This window comes from Gracilinanus agilis, chromosome 1, assembly GCF_016433145.1.
Source record: "Gracilinanus agilis isolate LMUSP501 chromosome 1, AgileGrace, whole genome shotgun sequence".
In the NCBI taxonomy this organism is placed as follows: domain Eukaryota; kingdom Metazoa; phylum Chordata; class Mammalia; order Didelphimorphia; family Didelphidae; genus Gracilinanus; species Gracilinanus agilis.
Window position 1 is genome coordinate 248,904,101 of NC_058130.1, and position 25,034 is coordinate 248,929,134.

General features: G+C 36.4%; 1 protein-coding gene across 1 annotated transcript in view; it reads left to right on the plus strand.

Moving 5' to 3' along the window:
- Nucleotides 1-25,034, plus strand: part of PTPN3 (protein tyrosine phosphatase non-receptor type 3) — a 256,184-nt gene that overhangs the window by 51,009 nt on the left and 180,141 nt on the right. Inside the window, exon 2 of the mRNA XM_044679539.1 lies at nucleotides 7,710-7,864. Within this exon, the coding sequence (XP_044535474.1) occupies nucleotides 7,727-7,864 (138 nt within the window). The 5' untranslated portion in view covers nucleotides 7,710-7,726. The remainder of the gene's footprint in view (nucleotides 1-7,709; nucleotides 7,865-25,034) is intronic.

Consider the following 25,034-nt stretch of genomic DNA (forward strand, 5'->3'; position numbering starts at 1 on the left):
AACTTTACTTGGTAGGCAGTAGGGAGCTCCTGAAGATTCTCAGGAGTAACATGATTAGAATTAAATAGAAAGATGACTAATTGGGCAGCAGTCTATAATATACTAATAAAATAATTATTATATATAACAATAACAAATTAAATGTGAATATGTTATTAAATATAGTTTGAATGAGGAAGAGAACGGAGAAAAGAATTCATATTAGGATATTATTGCAATCATTCTTGTTGGGAGTCTGCATTAGGGTGGTGGGAATTAGAACAAGGAGGAGAAGGAAGATCTGAGGAAATTACTGAGGAAGAAGCAACAGGATTTCGTAACTAATTCAATTTAAAAAGTTCCAGGAGGCAGAGTAAATATTAGTGCTCTAGATGGAAATAATGAAGTCAGATGGAAAAGTAGATTTAGTGAGAAATTTAAATTTGGATTTAGACATCTTGATTTGAAAGGGCTACTGTCATATTCAGATGGAGAAGTTCTCTGGGCAATTGGGAATATATATCAAGAGATCAGAAGAGGGAAGATAGGTAAGATTGGAGAGTTATCTATGTAAATCAGTGCTTTTCAAAATGGACACTCTCCAGAATGAACCATGGAGGCCATGGCTTGATCTTAAGGGATGTGTGATCATCCCATTGAAGGATGAGAAAATGGATGAAATCCCACTGGTCCTTTAATATTCAATCATGGGGCCACTCTCCAACATGAACTCACCTACTCTTGCCTCTAACACCACCCCCCTGCCCCACTCTGCCCTCTCTTGCTACCATTTTTGCTCCCATCTACACCCCTTCTGAGACTAGTCTTGGCTCTTCAGGAGAATTATAACTTAACTGCCTTAGGGTAGGGCAAGTGCCATTGGGAAAATCAATTGCCTCCCCCAAATTACCTCCTTCTCCCCAGCTTATCTTGTAACCGTGACAGGCTCAGCATTCCCAGGCAGTGACCCTTGAATAAGATCCTATCCTTTCTCTTCTTCATTTTGAGACTTTTGCACAGGATGGGTAGGTGGTAGTGGATTGTATTCTTCAGCAAAGAGCTCATTACATTATCTTCTTCCCTCCACCTGAAATGCCTCCATTTTGTAAATTATTATTTTCTTTTTCTTTTTTTAATTCAAAGATTTCCTTTCTCAAGTTCATGTAATAACATTTTTCAACATATGTCTTCTGAAATTATAAGATCCAAATTGTTTCCCTCCCTCTCTTCCTTTCTCCCTCTCAGAGATGGTAAAGCAATTTGATTTGGATTATACATGTATTATCGTACAAAACATACTTCCATATTGGTCATTATTGTAAGAGAATACACTATAAAACCAAAACCCTAAAATTAAAACATAAATAAATTAATGTGAAAGACAGTATGCTTTGATTCTGCATTCTGATTCCCAACAGTTCTTTCTCTGGAGGTGGATAGTATTCTTTGTCATAAGGCCTTCAGAATTGTCCCAGATTATTATATTGCTGAGAGATCCACACGGTTGATCATTCCACAGTTTTGCTGTTACTTTGTACAGTGTTCTCCCGATTCTGGTTATTTCGTTCATGTAGGCCTTTCCATCTTCTTCTAAAATCATGCTGTTCATCATTTCTTATAGCACAATAGTATTTCATCATCAATATATACCACGATTTCTTCAGCCATGCCCCAATTGATGGACATCCCCTCAATTTCCAATTCTTTGCCACTGCTAAAAGCGCTGCTAGAAATATTATTGTACAATTTTGCACAAGTAGGTCCTTTCCCCTTTTAAAAAATTTCTTTGGAATTCAGACCCAGGAGTGGTATTACAGGATCAAAGAGTATGCACAGTTTTATAGCCCTTTGGGCATTGTTCCAAATTACCTTCCAAAATGGTTAGATCTTTTCATAACACCACTGATGATGCATTAGTGTGCCCCAATTTTGCCACATCCCTTCCAGTATTTATTACTTTCCTTTACTGTCTCATTGGTCAACAATGTCAATTATTATTTTTGGAGCACCACCATGTTACCACTTGTCCAAGCTGACAACTTAAGTGCCATCTTTTGCTCATCATGTTTCTTCACCTCACATATACAGTCAGGTGCCAGATCTTGTTGGTCCTCTCACCACCACTTACCTCTCATCTGATTCTTCTCTCTATTCACACAGCCTAGTTCTGGCCCTCTTACTTTAGCCTGGCCTATTAGGATTTGCTCATTGGTCTCTCTGTCTTAAGCATCTCCCTTCATAGCTGTCAAAATGATTTTCCTAAATTGAAGATCTGATCCTATCACTCCCCTTCTCAATAAATTCCAGGCTCCTATTGACTCTAGGATTGCCTTCACAAATATTTCATCTTTATCTCATCCTTTTTATTTCTGTTTTTGTGTATATAACTTTTATAATGCATATAGTTGTTGTTGTTCAGTCATTATAGCTGTGTCCAACTCTTTGTGACTCCATTTGGGATTTTCTTGGCAAAGAATTGCCATTTCCTTCTCCAGCTCATTTGATAGATGAGAAAACTGAGGCAAACAGGGTTAAGTGACTTGCCCTGGGTCATACAGCTGGGAAGTGTCTGAACTCAGAAACATGAGTCTTTCTGACTCCAGCCTTGGTACTTTATCCACTGTACCACCTAGGTGTATTTAATGTGTGTAATTATAAGTATACTAGTGTCTTATATAATAAAATAAGTAAATATGCATTATTTGGTATGTACTTGAATACTTTCCAAAGAGTTTGGAGACCACTGGTGTAAGTAATTGAAGAATAATTGATTTCCTGTGCCAAGCGAGAAAGCAAAGAAAAGAGAGCCAAAGAGAGAATTTTGGGGAATACCTACCTTATGGAATCAGAAAGAGGAAGAACAGCCCATGAAGGAGAGAGAGAAGGAACTAATTAGAGAAATAGAAGGAGAATCAAGAAGAATATGGTATATCTCGAGTGCTTAAAGAGAATACTCAAGGACAGGGTTGTTAACCATGTTGTATGCTATAGACAAGTGAAGAAATGCTATGGGCTGATAATAGTTATTTAATTTGGCCAGTGGGAGGTTATTAGCTACCTTTAAGAGGAGTTTCATTAGAGTAATGAATGCAGAAACTTTCTTTTTAAGAGACTGAGGAAGTTGAGACAATTTTAGATCCCTTTCCCCCTCCTCCATTTGGCAGTACAGGGGAAGCAAGATGAAACAGTAGATGCTTGGAAGAGAAGACTTTAAGGGAAAGGCTTTTTTTGGGATTAAGGAAATTGGATAATTTTTGTAGGCAGATTGGGAAGGAATTAGTAGACAGGGAGAGAATAAAGAAGCATGGGACAGGGCAGCTAGGTGGGCTCAGTGGATAGAGAATCAGACCAGAAGTCGGGAGTCTGGTGTTCAAATATGGCCTTAGACACTTTCTAGCTGTGTTACACAGGAGCAAGTCACTTAACCCTATTTGCCTCAGTTTTCTCATCTGTCAAATGAAATTAAGCCACTTAATCCCCATTGCCTAGCCCTTCCTGCTCTTCTGCCTTGGAACCAGTTTTGATTCTAAGATGGAAGGTAAAGATTTTAAAAAGAAAAAAAAAAGATATATGGGAAAGAAGGTCATGTGGGGTGATTCTTGAAGCAAGGTCCTTGATCATGTGGTCGGAGGTAGAGATAGTGGGATCATCCTTGAACAAGGATATTGGCACATCCATCCTCAGAGGGAAGAGCACATTGATAAGACTGAATAGTTTTATAATGACCAGAAGAAGAGGAAAGCTGGGGTGCCCACAATTGCTGTCCTCAGTCTTTTTAGTAATGTATGTAGAAAGCTGTCATCTGCTATGAGTATAGGAAGTACGGGTGGGGTTGGACTGGAGGAATGAGGAAAAGGTTTAAAAAGAGATAGGGAGTCAAAAGTAGAGTAAATTGTTGAGCAATAATGAGAACCCAGCTGTTTTGTAACAAATTTTTATTGGGTGACATCAGCTCGGTGTTGTGTTAATATGATTCAGCAGGCTAGGAACAAGAGCAAGGAAATTGGATTGAAGAGAGGGATGCCCAATGAAGGGGAATCACCAAAAATGAAAGGCCTAAAGTTCATGGGTTGTTAGGGGAAAAGGGTGGTAAGTTTTTTTTTGTTTTTTAAATAGTATAGTTTCTAATGATGAGAGCAAGAGATTAGGTGGAGAAAAGAATGGGGTTTGAGGAATAAGGTACTAAAGTCATTGAAAAGATTGGCAGAACTACCTGAAGATAAATTAGTGCACATCAGACATACTAGGTTTGAAGCTATAAGAGACCATCTAAATCAGTGGTTCCCAAACTTTTTTGGCCTACTGCCCCCTTTCCGGAAAAAATATTACTTAGCCCCTTGGAAATTAATTTTTTTAAAAATTTTAATAGCAATTAATAGGAAAGATAAATGCACCTGTGGCTATCACTCCTTCCCTGGATTGCTGCATCACCCACCAGGGGGCAGTAGCATCCACTTTCGGAATCACTGATCTAAATTATCAAGTCTAACCACTTCATTTTAAGGGTTAGAAAACTGAAGCCCAGTTGAATGACTTTAGCAAAACTGAAACTTGAACCCATGGTCTTTGACCCCAAATCTAGTCTTCTTTCTACTATGTTCATCTGGGAAGAAGATGGTTTTTATGGATTGCATAGACTTTGAAAGAACAAAAATACTTTTTGGAGGGTAAAAGTAAAGGATTGGACATTTTCATTGTGCATCTCCACATTTCTTCTGCTTCTGATCTTTTATATGATAGAGCATATTATGCCTTCCCCAGGGCCTGCGAATACATAAAAATGTAAATTTATCTTGCTACCTAATACATTATAAGAATCATAAGTCATAATTGTTGATGTGATGGCAAACCTGTTGTGCATAATGAGGTTTCTAGAATGTATATCTTGTGTTTTGCCTTGCCCTAATTACTATAGTTGATTATTACCTTAGGTAAGGGCTTCCTATTATAGCCTGCCTTTTCTTCCTTCTTTCTTTCTCCCTCCTCCCCCTTCTCTGTCTCTCTTTCTCTCCTCTGTCTCTCTGTCTCTCTCAAAAAAATTGGAAAAATAAAGTACCTAGCATGCTATCAACTGGTTTCTGCCAGTGTATTTTTGCCCTGCCTTGGTCCTTTGAGTTCATTAGAAGTCATCAAGTCTATCCCCATCCCCATTTTACAGATGAGGAAACAAGCACAGATCCAATTCAATTAAATGATTTGCCCAGTGTCACAGGGCTAAGAAGTGCCTGAGGCAGGATTGAAACTCAAGTCTTCCTGACTCCCAGGTCCATTGCTCTTTTAGCTGTCCAAAAGGAAGACTTTAGTTTACATTTCTAACACAAGGAACTTTTACAGCAAGAGAAGCTTTTCCCTAGAAGAGTAACCTTTTCATTTGTGACAAAGTCCTACTTTATCATCCTCATGCATATCAACATTATTTTGAGAGTTCCTTGACCTTTTCGTGTACTCTTCAACTTCTATAACTGATTCTTGAATGTATTCTTACTAAAATACAATGATAAAGTTATGCAGTTGTCTCTGGGTAACTGATCCTGTACACCAATTTCCTCCTTTGTGGTGACTTGAGATAAAGGCTTGAATTACACTCTGTTCCAATTAAAAGAAGTATCTCTTACGCAGAACAGAATGTTTTGAACATATGTTTAAACTGCACCTCTGTTGAGAATTCTCTTCATCCTTTGCCAGTCTTATACTGATAAAGAAATAAAATCAACATTATTTTGTCAAACAATTACAAAATTCAGTTACACGTATAAATGAGAGAAGTATGGAGGCAATGATACTCATATTTCTTGATTCAACTTTTTAGCCACTGGTCCATTTCTTTCTTTCCTTTGTAACATCTATCAAAAGAAGGGTCTGTGCTCTCTGCCTTTATTTCCTCATTACCATCTGCCTGTTTATATGCTCTTCTGAAAACTTTGTTTTTGAATTGAATCCAGCAAGCAATGATTTGGAACCTACTATATGTGGAATAAAGATAGAGATGAATATCCTTACTTTGGCCATAGATGACTTAGAGATGTTTCTATCTTATGAGTTTATTATTATTATTATTTAAAAAACCCTTGCCTTCCATCTTAGAATCAATACTGTGTATTGGTTCTAAGGCAGAAGAGTGGTAAGGGCTAGGTAATGGCGGTCAAGTGACTTGCCCAGGGTCGCACAGCTAGGAAGTGTCTGAGGCAAGATTTGAACCCAGGACCTCCCATCTCTGGGCCTGGCTCTCAATCCACTGAGACACCCAGCTGCCCCATATCTTATGAGTTTTAAATTTGGTAGGGAAAAGGTCCACAGTTAACTGGTGCAAGTTAGAATTTGGTGTTTCATGGGAGACCTACAAAGGCCTATTTGGGGAGGAATTCAGACTGGAGACAGCCCAAACAGTTCTGGGGATCAGGATGGGCTTCATGATGGAAGGTACCATTTTTGAGTCAAACTTTGAAGGATGAGCAGAGATTCTCTGGATCATTAATTCCAGAACCCACCCCCACCCCCAATTTCTCATTTTCCTTGATTTCTCTATAGCAGTGGTTCCCAAACTTTTTTGGCCTACCGCCCCCTTTCCATAAAAAATATTACTTAGCACCCCCTGGAAATTATGAAATTATTTATTGAACTTAGAATAGAATGTAATACAAAAGAAGTGTGGCCATCACCGCTTTCCTGAATCGCTGCAGCACCCACCAGGGGGCGGTAGCGCCCACTTTGGGAATCACTGCTCTATAGCATGACACTGGTGATCATCCCCCTTTCTAAAACTCTTCCCTGAACATCTGAAACACTATACTGAGTTTTCCTATCACTGTTTTTTCTGTTTCCTATATTTGTTAATAGAACTAAGAGTACTTGACCCAAAACTTTTTTCCTTGACCCTCTCTGCTTTTCTACAGTTCCCTATTTCACCTCTGCCTGTAAGTAGACAGAAATAGACCCTGCTTCTTCCAGGACCTTAGTATCTGTTAGGAGTGGGTATAACTTGAGTCTGGGATTGGAGGTAGGGGGAACTAGTAAGCAGGGCGGCCACTCTAAGGGGTAAAAGCTAGAAGGGATCCACTGACCAGAAAGGGAACAAACTATGGAAAGCCTTCAAGAGATGGATTAAGGCTTTAATCCTGTGTGAAACTGATTGACTAGAAGGAGATTATGTGCCTGTAACTTTGTTAATCTGCATGTAGGCTGTACCCCAAGATTCCCATGTGTTCTGTAACAAAAATAGTTTTTACACTTGAACTAATAGGCTTGTGTTGTACTTCAGCGTATACTGGTAGGGGTGGGGCACCATTCTAGAAGTGAGAAGAGGGAATTCAGGGGCAAGGTCTTTGGAGGAGAACTCACCCCCTTATTAATCTATCCCGGGTGGTTGCATTGGAAAATTACCCAACAGAATTGGCTGGCATGTGGATAGTAGAGGCTTCTGTTCAAGAGCTGCCCTGGGGCAGGCACCTGTTTCATCACCACTCCTAAATTACATATTAGACTTTCATTTCAGTTTTATTCTCTACTAACTCTCTGCAAGAATGAAACTTTTCTCCCATTCCCTTCAGTTCCTTTAATACCAAGTTAAAAAAAATCAGTGTAATAAAATATAAAATCTTAAGAAAGTTGAAAATCAAGGTTAAATTCAGTTGATCGTTTTCTCAATTGAAAAAATTCTTATTCAGACAAAGTATAAATGATAGAATTATATTGTATTAACAAACATTTAACAAATGTTTCTTGTGTTTTAGGCTATTCAACAATAGTTATGAACTCCCGGCTACGTGCTTTGGGTGGGAGAATAAATAATATACGAGTCTCAGAACTGCCAAAAGAGAAGACACGATCAGAAATCATCTGTAATCTTCACTTCTTAGATGGCTTGGTACAGACATTCAAAGTTAATGTAAGTTCTAAAGATATGCTTATTATTGTTCATACTCCTAAATGCGTCAAGGAATAATGTGCTTGACTAGGATATAGTTTATGTTGATATAAAAACTTTAAAAAGAAAAATAATTGTTTGAATATTAACTTTTTTTTTTCATGAGTGGCCCTAATTACATATCCTTCCAGTAAAACAAAATTTTTGTTACTTGCTGAATGGCCTTTCAAGTTTCAAGTTTTCATAGAACAAGATGTTGGTAATCAGAATGTTGCCTGGTTGTCACTGAGGAAACTAGGTTATGGCAAGAACAAATAATAATAATAATAATAATAACAATAATAATAATAATAACAACAAAATACTAAGTAGCTAGCATTTACATAGTGCTTTAAGTTTTAAAAATACTCTATATACATGATCTTTTTTAACTCACAACAATCCTGTGAGTTTGATGTTATTTCCCCATTAAAAAAAATTAAAATCCTTATCTTCTTTTTCAGTATCAATTCTAAGACAGAAGAGCATCAAGGTTTAGACAATGGGAATTAAGTGAATTGCCCAGGGTCACACAGCTAGGAAGTGTCTGGGACCAGATTTGAAGTCAGGTCTTCCCAACTCCAAACTTGGCACTCTATCCACTATTTTACCTATCTGCCTTCTCTTTTTACATAAAATGTCCCCATTTTACAGATGAGGAAACTGAGGTTGAAAGAGCTGGTGTATCTTGTCCAGGGGTCACACCATCGGTGTCTAAGGTGTGATTTAAACACAAGTTTTTGCGACTTTACCCACTAAAGCACTGACCAGATTTCAGACTTGATGATATCAAATTTAACCCTCTTATAGGCTCCTTAGTTTCACTTTAGTTTCACATAGACTATAAACTTACTTTAGCTTTCTCACAAATTTATGCTGTTAGTCACAAAGCCTTTTAGTTAGAAGAATGTGGTTGACTCAGTGCAACTTATTCCTGTTTCTGGGAGGACAACTCAGCACGCTGATGATGGGTCATTAGTGCCGTCATTACACATGGAAAAGAGCATTATTATTCATTAATAATGGCAAGACAGCACTATTCATTCTTCAGCCATAAACCCAGCTCATGCCATCTTAGCCGGTGACACTGTACCCCCTCCAGCACATTTAATAAGGACTGTGCTTGCCACACCTGGTCCTGCTTGGGGCCCCTGGGAGGATGCCGTCTTTTGCTTTAGCCAAAATAGGCAAGTCGACAATAATTAATGGGGAAAAAGGAAGAGAAGAGACCAGAAGAATTACAGGGCGAAAGGGGACATAAAAATGAGTATATGTAATAATCAACTGTGAAAGACTTGACTTCTCTCAGCCAAATAAAGAACTAGGACAATTCCAAGGGACTTAAAGAATGTGATCCATCTCCAGAGAAAGAACTGTTGGAGTCAGAATGCAGAAGAATGCATACAATTCTTCACTTTAGTTTTATTTGTTTTTTTTATTTTAGTTTTCTATATTCTTTTACAGAAATGAACAACATGGAAATATAGAGGATTTTGCAGGATAATAATACATATATTACCCGGATCAAATTGCTTACCTTCTCTGGGAAAGAGGAGGAAAGAGAGAGAGGGAGACAATTTAGATCATATAGTTTCAGAAAATGTATATGGAAAATTGTCATTACATGTAATTGGTAAAATAAAATATCTTTACAAAAAATAATCTCTTGAAAAAATGAATATGTGGAATGAGATTTATGGTGTTCTTTTCCATCGAGTTGTCAATCTTGCTGAATCAGACGTACTACACTTGAGCCATTAGTCAGTCCTTGCCAATCTTTTCTCCTTTACATTTTTCATTTTATTCCTATCTTTCCATAGGTTTAGTTGAAATCTTAACTCACTCATTTTTTGACTATTAAAGCTCTCATTGTTAGGACACACACCCTCAGAAATCTGAGGACCATGTCACAATTTTGATTCTTTATCCCTTTGGCTCAAAAGCCTGTTCGAAATTCCTGGAGACACAGCCCCAGGTGGTAGGTGACGATTGTTCTCTTGTGGAATTATCACATACCACTCCCCTTAATGTGGATATACTTAATCAAGAGCTAATCCTCCATTTTAGAATGATGAATGCTATTGGCATTAAGGATGCTTGGCTTTTCCTAGCCCAACACCTTTTTTGGGGCTACTCCAGGCATCTTCCGCCATTCATTACTCCAGTGGCTATTGGATGGTGACTGTTAGTCAGACTGTGGGATGTGAGCTCCAAATATCCTGAGTCATTTTCAGTATTTCAGTATTTATGGCTGCTGGATGGCCTCTTCACACACTCCCTGGTGCTCCCGCTGAAGTAACTCTTTATTGTTCTGAGTGATTTTTTAAAAAAAAACTCTTACCTTCCTATAGAAATATGTTTTGTGTGATAATACATGTATAGCCCAGATTGAATTGCTTGCCAGCTCCAGAAGGGAGGAGGAAAGAAGAAGGGAGGGAGACAATTTGGATCATATAACTTCAGAAAACTTATGTGGAAATTTGTTACTAAAATTAAAAAAAATTAAGTTACTTTTAAAAAAAAAACCTTACCTAGCATCTTAGAATCAATATTGAGTATTGGTTCCAAGGTAGAAAAGAGGTAAGGGCTTGGCAATGGGAGTTGCCCAGGGTCACACAGCTGGGAAATGTTTGTAGATTTAAAAAATTAATATCCAAAAATACTCCAAGTATTAGATTTAATAAGATTTACTAAATTTAACTTGAAGCAAAAAGGGAAACTAAAAGTTTAGAGTCAAGTGGGAGCTCACCTAAGCCACACACGTGGAAGAGAGAGCAAAGGAGGAGGTTTCAGAACTATTTAAACAGTAATATCAAGACACATGTAAACAAGGGGAAAAGGAATTTTGGGATGAGGAAGGAATTCTGCGAGATGGAGTCAAAGGATTCAAGATTTCTAATTAATACATGTTTGAGACCAGATATAAACTCAGGTCTTCCCATCCCTAAGCCTGACTCTCAATCCACCGAGCCACCTAGTTGCCCCTTTCTGAGAACCTTTTGAAAAATAATTCAGGATAAACTTTTGTCATCTTTTAATTTTATGTCACCTATATTTTCCAATGTAAGTCCCATCCTAGATAGTCATCCTTTAAGACAAAGAATTAAAATAAGTTAAAAAAGATTGAACAAAAATAAGCAAAAACACAAAACAGTTTATAGTGTTCCATACCCATAATATCCCATTTCTTCAAAGAATGGAGCAAAGTTCATTTTCAGATTGCTTGTTTTGGATTAATCTTGATCATTATAATTTCACAGCATTCAATTTTGGCTTTTCTGTTATTATTTTCATATGTATCATTGTAGTCATTATATATATATATATATATATATATATATATATATATAATTTTACTGGATCTCCTTACTTCACTTTGCATCTATTCATATATTTTCCCTTCTTTGTACATTTTCTTTCTTATAGTGCAATAAAATTCCATTACATTCACATACCATAAATTGTTCCCATACTCTAATCAATGGGCTTCACTTTATTTGTAGTTCTTTGTGACTCCAAAAAGTGCAACTATAAATATTTTAGTGTATATGGAGCCTTTCTGACTGATATTAACCTCTATAGGTAAATGCTCAGCAGTGGAAACTCTGGGTCAAAAAGGAACGGACATTTGAGACATGGTCTTTGCATTATTCCAGATTGCTTTCTGGAGTGGTTGAATCAATTCAGAGTTCTTCCGGCTATGTATTACAGTGCCCACCTTTCCACAACAACTCCAATGTTGACTTTTTTCATCTTTTGTTCTTTTGCTGAGTGTGAAATCTCAGTTGTTTTGTATTTCTTCTTAATTATGTTTTAGTGCATTCTTTCATATAATTAATATTTTTTGTTATTCTTCCTTTGAAAACTATTTGCACATGCCCTTTGGCCATTTATCTATTGGGGAATAACTTTTGGTTTTATATATTTTTATTGGTTGCCTTCATGTCTTGGATATAAAACCATTATCAGAGATTTTAAAGAAAGAATTATTTTGTTGTTGATCACTTCTCTTCCTTAATTGTATTCATTTTTTCTTTGGAAAAAGATTTTCTTTTTTAAGAAAATGAAATTATTCATGATGTCTTTTGTAATTGCTTCTATTTCTTTTTTGATCAAGAATTCATCACCTACCATTGCTACTTTCTAGCTGGGCAAGTCACTTAACCCCCATTGCCTAGCCCTTGTCACTCTTCTGTCTTAGTATTGTTACTAAGACAGAAGATGCGTTAAAAAGTTTTTTTTTACCACCTACCCATAGCTGTGAAATGTGCCTGATCTGGTCTTCTAAATTTATTATATCTCCTGTAATATTCAGGTTGCCCATTGCTTATGAGTTTATTGTGGTTTATGATATAAGATGTTGGTCTTAACTTAATTTCTTCCAGGCTGCTTTACAGCTTTCTGAGCAATTCTTGTCTAATCCCTGCTTTCATAGATAATTTGTATTTGAGGGATTATTGAACTCAGATTCTTCAATGGCTATTCCATTGATCTATTTTTCTTTGTTAGCTAGTATCAAAAGTTTTCATGATGATTGCTTTACAATATAATCTTATGCCTAGAAGCCTTCCCCCTTTCATATTATTTTGCTTCCCTTAATTTTCTAAATTATTTTTTGTTCTCCAAATAAATTTTGTTAATATTTGGTCTAGCTCTATAAGGGATCCTCTAAATAAGTGGGTAACAAATAGATGAATTAACTTAAGTAGTGTTGTCATTTTTGTGTTTGCATGGTCCAGCCATTAGTGCTGAATATCTCTTCAGTCATTTAAGTTTATTATTTTGTAGTTGGATCTATACAGTCATTGAATGTTCTTTGGTAGGTTGGACTCCCAGGTATTTTATGCATTTTGTAAGTCACTTTGAATAGCACTTCCATTTTGATTATTCCCTTTTGAATTTTGTTGTTGCTATATAGAAATGCTGTTGATTTTTATAGGTTTATTTTGTAGCGAAAAACTTTACTGAAGCTGTGATTTCTAGGATAGTCTAAGTAATTCATCCTTTCATCAGGAAATAAAGATTTTTTCTCCTCTTTGCCTATCTTTATGCCTTTAATGTCTTTCTCTTCCTGTTTTTTCTTTTGATAGCAAATTATTCCTATCATTTTGAGAATCTATGTCAAACAGCAGGGAGGGGGGAACTGAGATCTTATTCTACTTCTATTTTTGTTTCTCCATTGTTCATATTTCTGACTTTCAGTTTTAGATAGATACTTTTTATCAGGTTATAAAAGGAATCCTTCTATGCCTTTAGCTGGCTTAGTGGAAAGAACATTGAACTTGGAGTCAGGAAGACCTAATTTTCAAATCCTACCTTAGAAATTTACTAGCTTATGTCCTTGTGCAGGGCAGTTAACCTCTCTTTAAGGTTTAGTTTCTTAGGTCAGATTTGAATTCAGGAAGATGAATCTTCCTGACTTTATCCCTGACACTATCTATTGTGCCACCTAATAGCTTCCTAGGAACTAGTCCTCTGTTTCTTTTGAATTCTCAGTTTTGTTGGCATATAACTATATAGGTTCTAATAACATTTTTTATTTCTTCTCATTGTTTTACTATCTTAGTTTATTAGATTTTCCTCTCTTTTTAATAAGGTTAGCTAAAGCTTTCTACATTTTTTAGTCTTTTTAAAAGACCCAGCTCTTAGTTTTATCAGTTTTAGTCATTTTGTTTTCCAGTTTATTCTTTTCTTATTTTCAGAATTTCCACTTTTATGCTTTTTTGGGGTTTACTTATTGGCTGATTTTCTAATTTTAAAAATTTCTTCTGAGGCCTGTTTTACCTATATTCCAGAAATTTTACTATGTTGTCTCATTATTATTGTCTTATTATTATATAAGTTATTAATATTTTTTTATTTGTTCTTTACCTAATCATTATTTAGGATGTCATTATCAGGTGTCTATTTAGGTCTGTTTCTTTTGCTTTTGTTCCTGTATTGATGATTACTATTTTTAGCATGGTATGGGTCTGTAAGGGTTAGTTAATATTTATACTTTTTAACATTTACATATATATTTCTCTGTCTTAGTCCATGGTTTATTTGGGTGAAGGTGCCATGTTGTGCTTAGAAATCTTTAATGTTTTCATTAAGAAGATGCCATGAGTTTTTAGGTCTAAATATTAAAACATTAAAAATTTTCTATATTTTCTCTTGTTTATTGACTAATTAGGTTTGAATTGCACTGAGAAATGAGCATAAAATTCACTTACTCTTACTTCATTACTCTATATCTCCTTTGCAGTCCAATTAACTTTTTCCTTTATGAATTTAGGTGCTATGCCATTTGTTGCTTGCATTTTTATTATTGATATTAGGTNAATTATTTATCTATTGTCTTTTAAATTTTTAAAAATTGAATCTTTTCTTAATTACCTAAAGAAATAATTTTTGACAATTGTTTCCTGACATTTTGTGATTCAGATTCTCTTCCCCTTTTCCCTTCCTTCCCCCTTCCCTGAGGTGGTAAATGGTCTGGTATAGATTATTTGAGTGCCTTCATGCAATATGTATTTTTCCATATTCCCCTTGTCATGACTGAAGATACATATCACATATATAATACAAAACTCATGAAGGAAATAAAATGAAGGATGGAGTACTTTGATCTGCTATCATAATCTAACAGTTCCTTCTTTGGCTGTGGATAACATTTTTTTTTTAATCGTGAGTTGCTTAGGATTATCTTGAAATCTTGCATTGCTGATAATAGTTTAGTCCTTCACAGCTGATCATTGTACAATATTTCTGTTACTGTTTACACTATTCTCCTGGTTCTCCTCACTTCACTTCTCATTAGTTCATAGAAGTCTTTCCAGGTTTTTCTGAACTCATACAGTTTATCATTTCTTATGGCACAATATATAACACAACTTGCTCGGCCATTCCTCAATTGATGGACATCCCTCAGATATAATGTTCTCTTGGTTCTTCTCATTTTATTCTTCATAATTTCGTGTAGGCCTTTCCTTGTTTTTCCAAACTTAACTTCATCATCATTTCTCATGGCACAAAAGAGGGAATCAATATGGCCCCCCCCTTCAATATGGTCTCTGAAGCAGAGAGGTTGAAAAAAAATTACAGGTAGATAAGCATAAGATTTAGCAAGGAAGAGGTCCTTTGGGAACCTACTGTGAACTTTTTAAGTAGAGTTGTAAGGATAGAAGACAAAATGCAAGGAGGAAATTACTGGTGGGGCAGTGGAGTTAAGGGCAGCTGGGTGGGGCATTGGATAGAGCTCTATGCTTGGATTCAGAAAGACCTGAGTTCAAATGCAGCCTCAGACACTTATTAACTCTGTGACTCTGGGCGAGTCATATAACTGTTTGCTTCCGTTTCCTAATCTGCAAAATGAGCCGAAGAAGGAAATGGCAAGCTGCTACAGTGTATTTTTCAAGAAGGCCCTAAAAATGGGCAACAACTGGCAACAACCAAAAAAAATGATGATAATTCAAATATGTCTACTATTACAAGGGCAATACATGTCCATTAACTCGAATTTTTTCTTTCAAGTGACAGGAAACATGGATGTAGGACGATGATGGCAAACCTATGACACACGTAGCCATTTTCAATGACACGCGGCCTCATGCGGCTACATACAGAGAAGTACGGGGCCGCATGCCAAGGATGAAACATTTGCTGTAGTGTAATGTAGACACTCTGTGCACCATAGATGACAATTCTACCTGTATTAATTTACCTATTTTGGTTTAAGTAGTTATATATTACAATTATATGTTTTTGTTATTTAAACTATAAATATCGTGAAATTATGGTTTTTTCCTCAAAGTGACATACCACCCGAGTTATGCTTGTTTTTTTTTGGTGAATTTTGACACACCGATCTCAAAAAGTTGCCTATTACTGATGTAGGATATCCTCAAAGTCTTCATGCCACTTTAAAATCTTAGGTACACCTTGTATTTGAGGGACCCATTGTTTTAGATGATATATAAGTAGGCATTATATCATATCTGTGGGTTTTTGTTCAACCTCATTAATTTGACCAAATGCTAAATTTAGTTTGCCTTCCTTGATAACATACATAATACTAGGAGGAGAAATTAGCCTGAATATGTTTTGGGGGACAAGAGAAAACCAACTTGGCCTGTGCTTTGGCTGAGGAAAATCTACATATATGATTAATAGATGGTGCAGTATCTGTCATACCTGAGTTCTTTATCAATAATCACTTTTCATTTTAGAACCAGATAGAAGAAATCTGGAAAATTAAATGAGATAATATGGAAGTTATTCTGAGGTATAAGGCCCAGTTTATTCTTTGAGGTTTAAAAAAAGGTGCATGACAAAACTTTCTGATGACTTATCATAGGCTTAAAATTAGGGAGGATATCAAGATGTATTAGATATAGTCACTGTCCTCAATTAGCTTCAAATTTAGTAGGTGTTTTTTAAAAAACCTCAACCTGAGACTCTCTGCTCATGTTAATTGCCTAATGACTGCCACATACAAGAAGTATATGATTTCAGAGGAGAGGAGAGAACCTCATTGACTAGGTTGGCATTGGCAAAGGAAATGACCCTCAAACTTGTCTTAAATTATGGGGGGCAGCATCCAGGTAGGAAGAGAGAAAGAAGAAATAAATTTCAATCACTGGAAAAGCATATACAAAAGCTCAGGAGCCCCAATATAGGAGGCTTCTTTGGGCCACTGTCATGGAGAGTATCTAACATAAATTCCAATGGAGAAAGGATTCCCTGTTGGATAGAAAAGTCTTTCAGATGCTCATATATGGGAATGACATTGTATGGATTCACTTCAGATTTAGATATTGCATAGCATTCTAAATTAGTTCTTAATGACTCAAAAGAATTCACTTTATTAGCACAGTTTTTAAAAAACCAAGTAGATGAAGAATGTTGTTTAGTCATTTTTCATTTGCATCTGCTTCTTTGTGACCTGATTTGGGTTTATTTATTTTTTTTATTGATTAATTATGCAAAATTTTCCATGATTATATGATTCATATTCCCTCCCCTCCTACCATAGCTAACGTGCAATTCCACTGGGTTTTACATATGTTCTTGATCAAGATCAAGATCCATATTATTGATATTTGCACTAGAGTCTGCATTATTTGGGGTTTTCGTGGCAAAGATACCAGAGTGGTTTGCCATTTCCTTCTCCAGCTCATTTGACAAATGAAGAAACTGAGGTAAACAGGGTTAAATGACTTGCACAGGATCACAGCTAGTAAGTGTCTGAGGCCAGATTTGAACTCATGAAAGTGAACCTTCCTGTCTCCAAGCCCAGTGCTCTATCCATCGAGCCATCTCACTGCCTCAGAGCTCAGGTAGGCATTATTAAAATAGATCTGATAACACAGCTTCATGACCTGTGCTTCTCCAAACAAGTAGGCATGAGCAAAGCAAGTGATCTTCCAGCTTGTCTTAAATTATGGAGGGCAGCATCCAGATGGGAGGAGAGAAAGAGAAAATGAATTTCAATCCCTGGAAAAGCATGTCCAAAGCTCAGAAGCCCCAGCTAAGAGGCTTCTTTGGGTTACTGGCACAGAGAGTGTCTAATAAATGACTGAGTGATGACCCAAGCCTTGGAGACCCAAGGACAATGCCGTGGGTGCTCTCCCCTAATGTTTTTCAGGCTTTACTCAGCTTTCTCTTTCCATCCCTACCACCCATTGACTGCTCCAGCTCTCACCAAATGGTCTGCTTGAATCAAACGTATTTTCTACTTACCCATACTGAATACCACTGAATAATGGATGGTTTCTGTCTCCACTAACACACTTACATTCCAGCCATTTTCTTACTTCCTGGCAGCCCTAATGCTCCAGGATTAAATGTCTTGAAGGACATTTCCCTGTTAACTGTTCATTCAGCATCCTTACTGGCAGAAAGGATTTCATCCTTGTCACTCTACATCTCCTGATTTTTTGGTACATGATAAGGAAATTATTTATCTTTGATTATTTCTGGTGAAGTCTGGGGAGTAAATAATGGGAGCATCAAGACATCATAAAAATAGAAGTGCCAGAAAATTAGTGATGGATCATTTTTTTAAAACCCTTACCTTCTGTCTTAGAATTGATACTAAAGGCAAAAGAGTGGTAAGAGGTAGGCAATTGGAGTGAAGTGACTTGCCCATGGTCACACAGGTAGGAAGTGTCTTAGGTCACATTTGAACCCAGGACCTCTCCTCTTAAGGTCTGGCTCTCTGTCCACTAAGCCATCTAGCTATCTCTTTGTTTTCATTTTTTAAAATGGGGAAATAAAATGGTTTTTTTTTAAACCCTTGTACTTTGGTGTATTGTCTCATAGGTGGAAGATTGGTAAGGTGGGCAATGGGGGTCAAGTGACTTGCCCAGGGTCACACAGCTGGGAAGTGGCTGAGGCCGGGTTTGAACCTAGGACCTCCTGTCTCTAGGCCTGACTCTCACTCCACTGAGCTACCCAGCTGCCCCCATAAATGGGTTTTAAAACCTGGGCTGGTTAAGTATTAATTTGATCTGTAATATATTTCTTAGGTAGCATTTTATAGAGGTGGTTTATAAAGCACTAAGAATTGCTGATTATGAGGAATGAACCACAGTGTGTTCATGAATAATGCCATGTCAAAGAATTGGAACTAAAGGGTTGTCCCTCACTTGGGGAATGGCCAAACAAATTGTAGTTTAAGATGGTGATGGAATACTATTGTGTTATAAGAAATGATGAGCAGGATGATTTCAGAAAGAGGTAGAAAGACCTTCATGGACTGATGCAGAGTAAAATAAGCAGAACCAGGAGAACATTGTACACTAACAGCAATATTGTGGAATGATCAACTGTGAAAGACTTAGCTACTAATAGCAGTACAATGATCCAGGACAAATCTGAGGGACTTATGAAAAAGAATGTCATCTACCTCCAAAGAAAGAACCATTGGAGTATAAATGCAGATGAAAACATGATTTATCACTTATTTGAGTATATGATTTGGGGTTTTGGTTTTTTAAGATTATTCACTTACAAAAAAGAATAATATTGAAATGTTTTGATTGATAATATATGCATTACCCAGTTGAAATGCTAGTCAATTCAGGGAGTGAGGGGAGGGAGACAGTATGAATCATGTAATTTTGAAAAACTTATGTGTAAATTGGTTATGGGAATAAAACAAAAAGAAAACAAAAAATGAATAAAGCCATGTCAGAATCCTCTAATTTCCATTTTTATTAGGGTTATTCTCAGTGATGTCCTGATAAATGTTTAATAACCAGCTCTGAAAAAAAACATAACACCTTTTTCAAATTTAATCTGCATTATTATCATTTTCTCCATCATGTTCTTAATTCTAGACAATCAACAAAACAATAAATCAAGCCCTGATTTGTAGTGTTTGCCAATTTCCGAGGTGCAAATGTTCACGCTGAATTTCTGAATTTAATAATCAGCTGTCACAAGTGGGTAGGAGAAAGTAGGTGGCTCAGTGGATAGAAAGCCACTCCGGAGATAGGAGGTCCCGGATTCAAATTTGGCCTCAGTTATTTACTGTGTGACCCTGGACAAATCATTTAACTCCCATTGCTAACCCTTACCACTGTTCTGCCTTGGAACTGATACTTAGTATGGATTCCAAGACAAGGTAAAGAGTTTTTCTTGTTGTTTTATTAAAGAGTAGGAGCTGACTCTAGCTTATCCCTGATAAAAGGATAAATGATACTACAACAAGGCAAATTTATAGCTGCTTGAACAACTCTATCCTAGAAGTGGTTCATATTTTAAAATATTAAGGAAGTCAGTCTAGAAGGACAAATGCAGAGACTTGGTCTTGTATTTGACGTAGTAATAAGTTCTCTGTTCCTGGGAATGCAGACTGAATGGCTATCTTTCAAGGAAGTTATAAAGTGAATTCTTCATTTGCATGGATAATTAAACTGCAAGGTCTCTAGAACCTTTAAAATCCTGACCCACTGATTCTGCATTTCAGCTTTTTAGCTCAGATCATTCCATTCCATCAGATGGCAAAGAGTTCTTATATTGAGGTCAGGCTGTGTCCCTTTAACTTCCACCCATTAGTTCTAGTTTTCCTTTTGGGATCAACACAGAATGAATCTGTGCCCTTTTCCACATGGCATCCCTTCAAATATTTAAAAACAGCTGTCAAGTTTCCCCTTCATCTTTCTCCAAGCCAAACATCCCCTGTCCTGGAACTGCTAAGATGAGACACATACTTGTCAGTATCCCTGTTAAAACATGGAGGCTGGGTGGCTCAGTAGATAGAGAGCCAGGCTTAGAGACGGGAAGTCTTGGTCTTCAATTTTGATCTTAGACACACTTCCTAGCTGTGTGATCCTAGACAAGTCATTTAACCCCAATTGCCTAGCCCTTATCTTTCTTCTGCCTTGGAACCGACACTGATTATCACTTCTAAGACAGAAGATAAGGTTCAAAAAAATATAGAGGCTTGTTACCATGGCAAAATACTCTAAGTTATTAATTAAATAAAGATTAAAAAAATAAAATGTAAGTGGGAAATATCTAACAAAATAAATAAATATACAACCTAAAAAATATGGAGGCTAGAACAAGATATTATACTCTTAAATGTCTGACTGATATAGTAGAGAGTGGAATTTTTCTGTCCTATGACACGAATGGTCTAGGTAGTTATAATCTGCCTAATATCCCATTAGGGTTTATAGCTGCCACATCACATGGTTTTGCTCATGGGCGAACTCATAGTCCTCACCCTCCCCAGCTTGCTTGAATCCTTTGAAAGCCAAACACACAGTTGTTGTTCAATTGTTAGTCACATTTGACTCTTCAGGACCCCATTTGGGGTTTTCTTGACAAAGATCCTGAGTGGTTTGCCATTTCCTTCTCCAGCTCATTTTACAGATGAGGATACTGAGGCAAAGAGAGTTAAGTGGCTTGCCTAAGGTCACATAGCTAGTAAATGTCTGAGGCTGGATTTGAATTTATGAAGATGAGTCTTCCTGATTCCAAGCCCAGTGCTCTATCCACTGTGCCACCTAGCTTGAGTAGTCATTCTATAAATTCTTGTTGAATGAATGAATGGACCAATGAAAGCCAGGTCAGCTCTAACTACGCAAGTAATTTAATAAAACACCTCAATGTAGGGTTTTGTATTTATCTTGATTAAATTTTATATTGTGATCTTTGTACTTTTCACATGACCTATCCACTCTGGGAATTTTGCCCAATATAAATGTGATAAGCATCCCTTCTGTATTTCCTTCTAAGCATTTAGAACTCAATGGGTGGCAGTCTCCCAGCTCCCATTGACTTAAAAGGAGGGCAGCCCCACGTATAGAGCCAGCCTATACATACTTCCTCTGTGTAAGCAGGTAATGTGGATATTCTTAGGAAATCCTGTCTACATAGTTCTCCCAGGACTAGAGAATGTTTTGTTTCTTAAGTTGTAGTCTGGAATTTAGCAGTTATCTCATGCCTAGAAATTACTTGATGTGAGGCTATTCAGAGAGATAATACTTCCAGGCCAGTTTCTTTTTTTAAAACCCTTCCCTTCCATCCTAGAATCAATACTATGTGTCAGTTCCAAGGCAGAAGAGTGGGAAGGGCTAGGCAATTGGAGCGAAGTGATTTGCTGGAGATATCCAGCTAGGAAGTGTCTAAGGCCAGATTTGAACTTTTAGGTCAATTTTCAGTCAAATCAATAAGCATATATTATAGTTGGCATTTAATAAGTGTTCATTAATTGATAGTTTGATTTAGAAAGCAACTACTATGTTCTAGGCACTGGGAATAAAATGAATATTCACAGCAAGTCTTATCCTCAAGGAGCTCACAACCTAATAGGGGAGACAACATGCTAACAATTATGTACAAACAAAATATATACAGAACAAATTAGAAATAATCTGCAGAGCTAAGACTGCCTTATTAAGGGGGATTGGGAAAGCCTTCTTACAAAAGGTAAGATTTTATCTGGGACTTAAAGAAAGCCAGGAGGTAGTGATGAGGATGGAGAGAATTCTGGGCATTGGAGGAAAGTCAGTGAAAATGAACAGAATTGCCAGATGGATATTTTGGTGTTTTGTTAGGTTTTAGTTTCACAGGTGGTTTTCCCCACTTCTTTGGAAATTCTGGCCATAATACCCATCTCACCTGCTTAAGCTAATGAGATTAATCCCAATGTCACAGTGGTGATGGCAGTATATTTATATGGTTTACAAAGGATTTATGGCAGCATGAGATTTGAAATCAGTCAGAAAGACCTTTATTCAAATACTGCTTCTGAGGCATGTGGTGTGACCCTGGGCAAGCCCCTTAATTTCTCAGTGCTCTAGGCCAAAGCATGCCTGGAATCTGTTGAACCAGGTTAACATATAATTAGGAAATATTTTCACTGTTGTCATTGAGTTGTTTCAGTCTTTTGGGGATTTTCTTGGCAGAGATAATGTAGTGGTTTGCCATTTCCTACCCCAATTTATTTTACAGGTGATAAAATTGAGGCTAATAGAGTTAAGTGATTTATCCAGGGTCATGCTGCTAGTAAATATCTAAGGCCAGATTTGAACTCAGGAAGATGAATTTTCCTGATTTCCCAATCCCAGTGTTCTATCTAATACACCACCTAGCTGCCCTAGGAAATATTTAACAAAATAAATAAAAATATAATAGAACATAGATAATATTGATATGTGATTTTCTAAGTTAGTATGCAGCCAATAGGGACCCTTAGGTAAGGTTTAGAAGCCTCCTCTTTCTTTCTGAGTTTGACATCACTGTTCTTGTCAGTTTTCTAAAACTATGAGTTTCAGAAGGGATCTTTGCCAATGTTAGTAAACAAAATAACAGGTCTCTACAAGGTGTTTAAAATATGAATTCTTATTTGCTCCTTACAGCAATCTTATGAGATAAATAATTCAAGTGCTGTTTTTTTTTCATTTTCCAGTTTTAAAGAAATTGAGGCCAGAAGAGGTTAAATGACTTATCCAAGATCACACAATTTACTTACTATGGCTAAGAACTTTTCCCAATTAAAAATAATCCTTATCACTAGTAGTTTAACACCTCTCACTCTAGGGTAGAAGGGACGTGGCAAATGTGATCCTGAAACACAGCACCCTGCAATGTTTTTGTCATTCTGTCATTTTGTCATTCAGTCATGACCTTAGACAGTTTACTTGTCTGTATATACACATTTGTGTTACATATATGTATATGTGCATACATACATATATATCACTAAGTGAGTTGAGGCTAAAAGAGCATGGTTCCTTTACATAACTTAAAAATTATTAATGCTTTTTTCTTTTTTTCATCAGTCAAACCCACCTTCAAAAAATTACTTTATTGCAAAAATGAATAATATGGACATAGGTATCAAGTGATAACATTTGAATAACCCAGGGGAATTGTTTATTGGCTCCAGAAGTGGGGAGGGAAAGAAAATGAATCATGTAAACATGGAAAAACACTCCCCAAAATTAATTAATTAATTTAAAAACCCTCAAATATGTAGCCACCCTGGCTCATCACCCAGCAGTGAACTTTTCTTTGAAACAAGAGAAATAGTTGAGCAAAAATAACTGATGATAACATTTATCTAAGAACTTAAGCAACATTATAGCCCACGTATGCTATGACTAGGGAAATATGTTTAATTATCTGTCCTCTGAAACCTAGATTGGACATTACAATTCCTCCAGAGCTTGACTTCCTTCCCTACTCACATTGATTTGCATTACTATAGTAATCCTGCACATCATTCATCTGGTTCTTCTTACTTTACTATGCATCCATTCATATATGCATCTTTGATTCTTTGAATTCTCCCTATTTGTTATGTTAATCTGAAGAAGATAATCTTTATATCATATAGATGAAAATCTGATATGCAAGACATATAGGAAAAGACTCCAAAAAAGACTCCAAATCATTTCTTAAGAGATCAATGGCTATAAATAAATAATTTCCAAAAGAAAACATGGAAACTATAAATGATGATAGGGCAGGTAGGTATACAATAATATTCCATTCTATTCATAAACTATAGTTTATTCAACCATTCCTCAGGCCTTAAGTTATATTTATATATATATATATATATATGTATTCTGCAACTAAAAGTGTCTTTTTTTGATTTTGTGTGTGTATAAAAGGAGAGTTTTTTGGGGGGGAATGGAGCGGGTTGGTTTTGGTTTTAGGTTTTTTTTTTAAATTCCTATATGCATATGGCCAAAGTTTGGATTATTGAATCAAAGACTATGGATGTTTGATCACTTTTCTTAAATAATTCCAAATTCATATCCACATTGGTTGGATCATTTCACAAAATGTTGCTGTCCCTTTTTCTCATAGCTTCACAGCACAGCCCTTATTATTCCTGTTTTCGGGTATCTTTGCAACATCAGAGTTGCTTAATTTGCATTTATCTTACTCAGTGATTTGTAGCATGTTTTCATATCATTTATGTTGTTGTTTAGTCCTTTTAGTCATGACTGCTTTTTGAACCACTTTGGAGTTTTCTTGGCAAAGATATTGGAGTGTTTTGCCATTTCCTTCCCCAGCTCATTTTATGGATGAGGAAAACAAGGCAAAAAGGGTTAAATGACATGCCCAGGGTCACATAACTAGTAAATGTCTGAGGCCAGACTTAAACTCATCTTCCAGACTCCAGGCTTTCCATTCTCTCCACATTGGCATCTAGCTGCCTTACCATCATTTATATAGTTTCCATGTTTTCTTTTGGAAACTATTTGTTCGTAGCCAATGATTTCTTAGGAAATAACTTGGTATTACCTATTTGGTGTCTTTCCCTATATATCTTGGATATCAGAATTTCATCAGGGATGTTTGATCCAAAGATTTTCTTCCTTAAATTTATAGTATTTCTTTTTCTGGTTGCATTGATTGTATAAAAGTCTTTTAAAATTGCACATACAGTCGTCCCTCACTATATAGCAGTTCACTTCTCCTGGCTTCACCTGGGTTAAAAAAAAATCTATTTCTGTATCTTGGAGTTACACTTATCCCAGCACACTATTGGCTGATGGAATGAAAAGCGACCAACCACAATGCTGTCTTTTATATCCTGGGTGCTGATTGACTCAGTGACTGTAGGTTAATAAAAGTATGGAAAAAGTTTGTAGGAGAGTGGGAAGGGTTTATAAAGATATATATATATATATATATA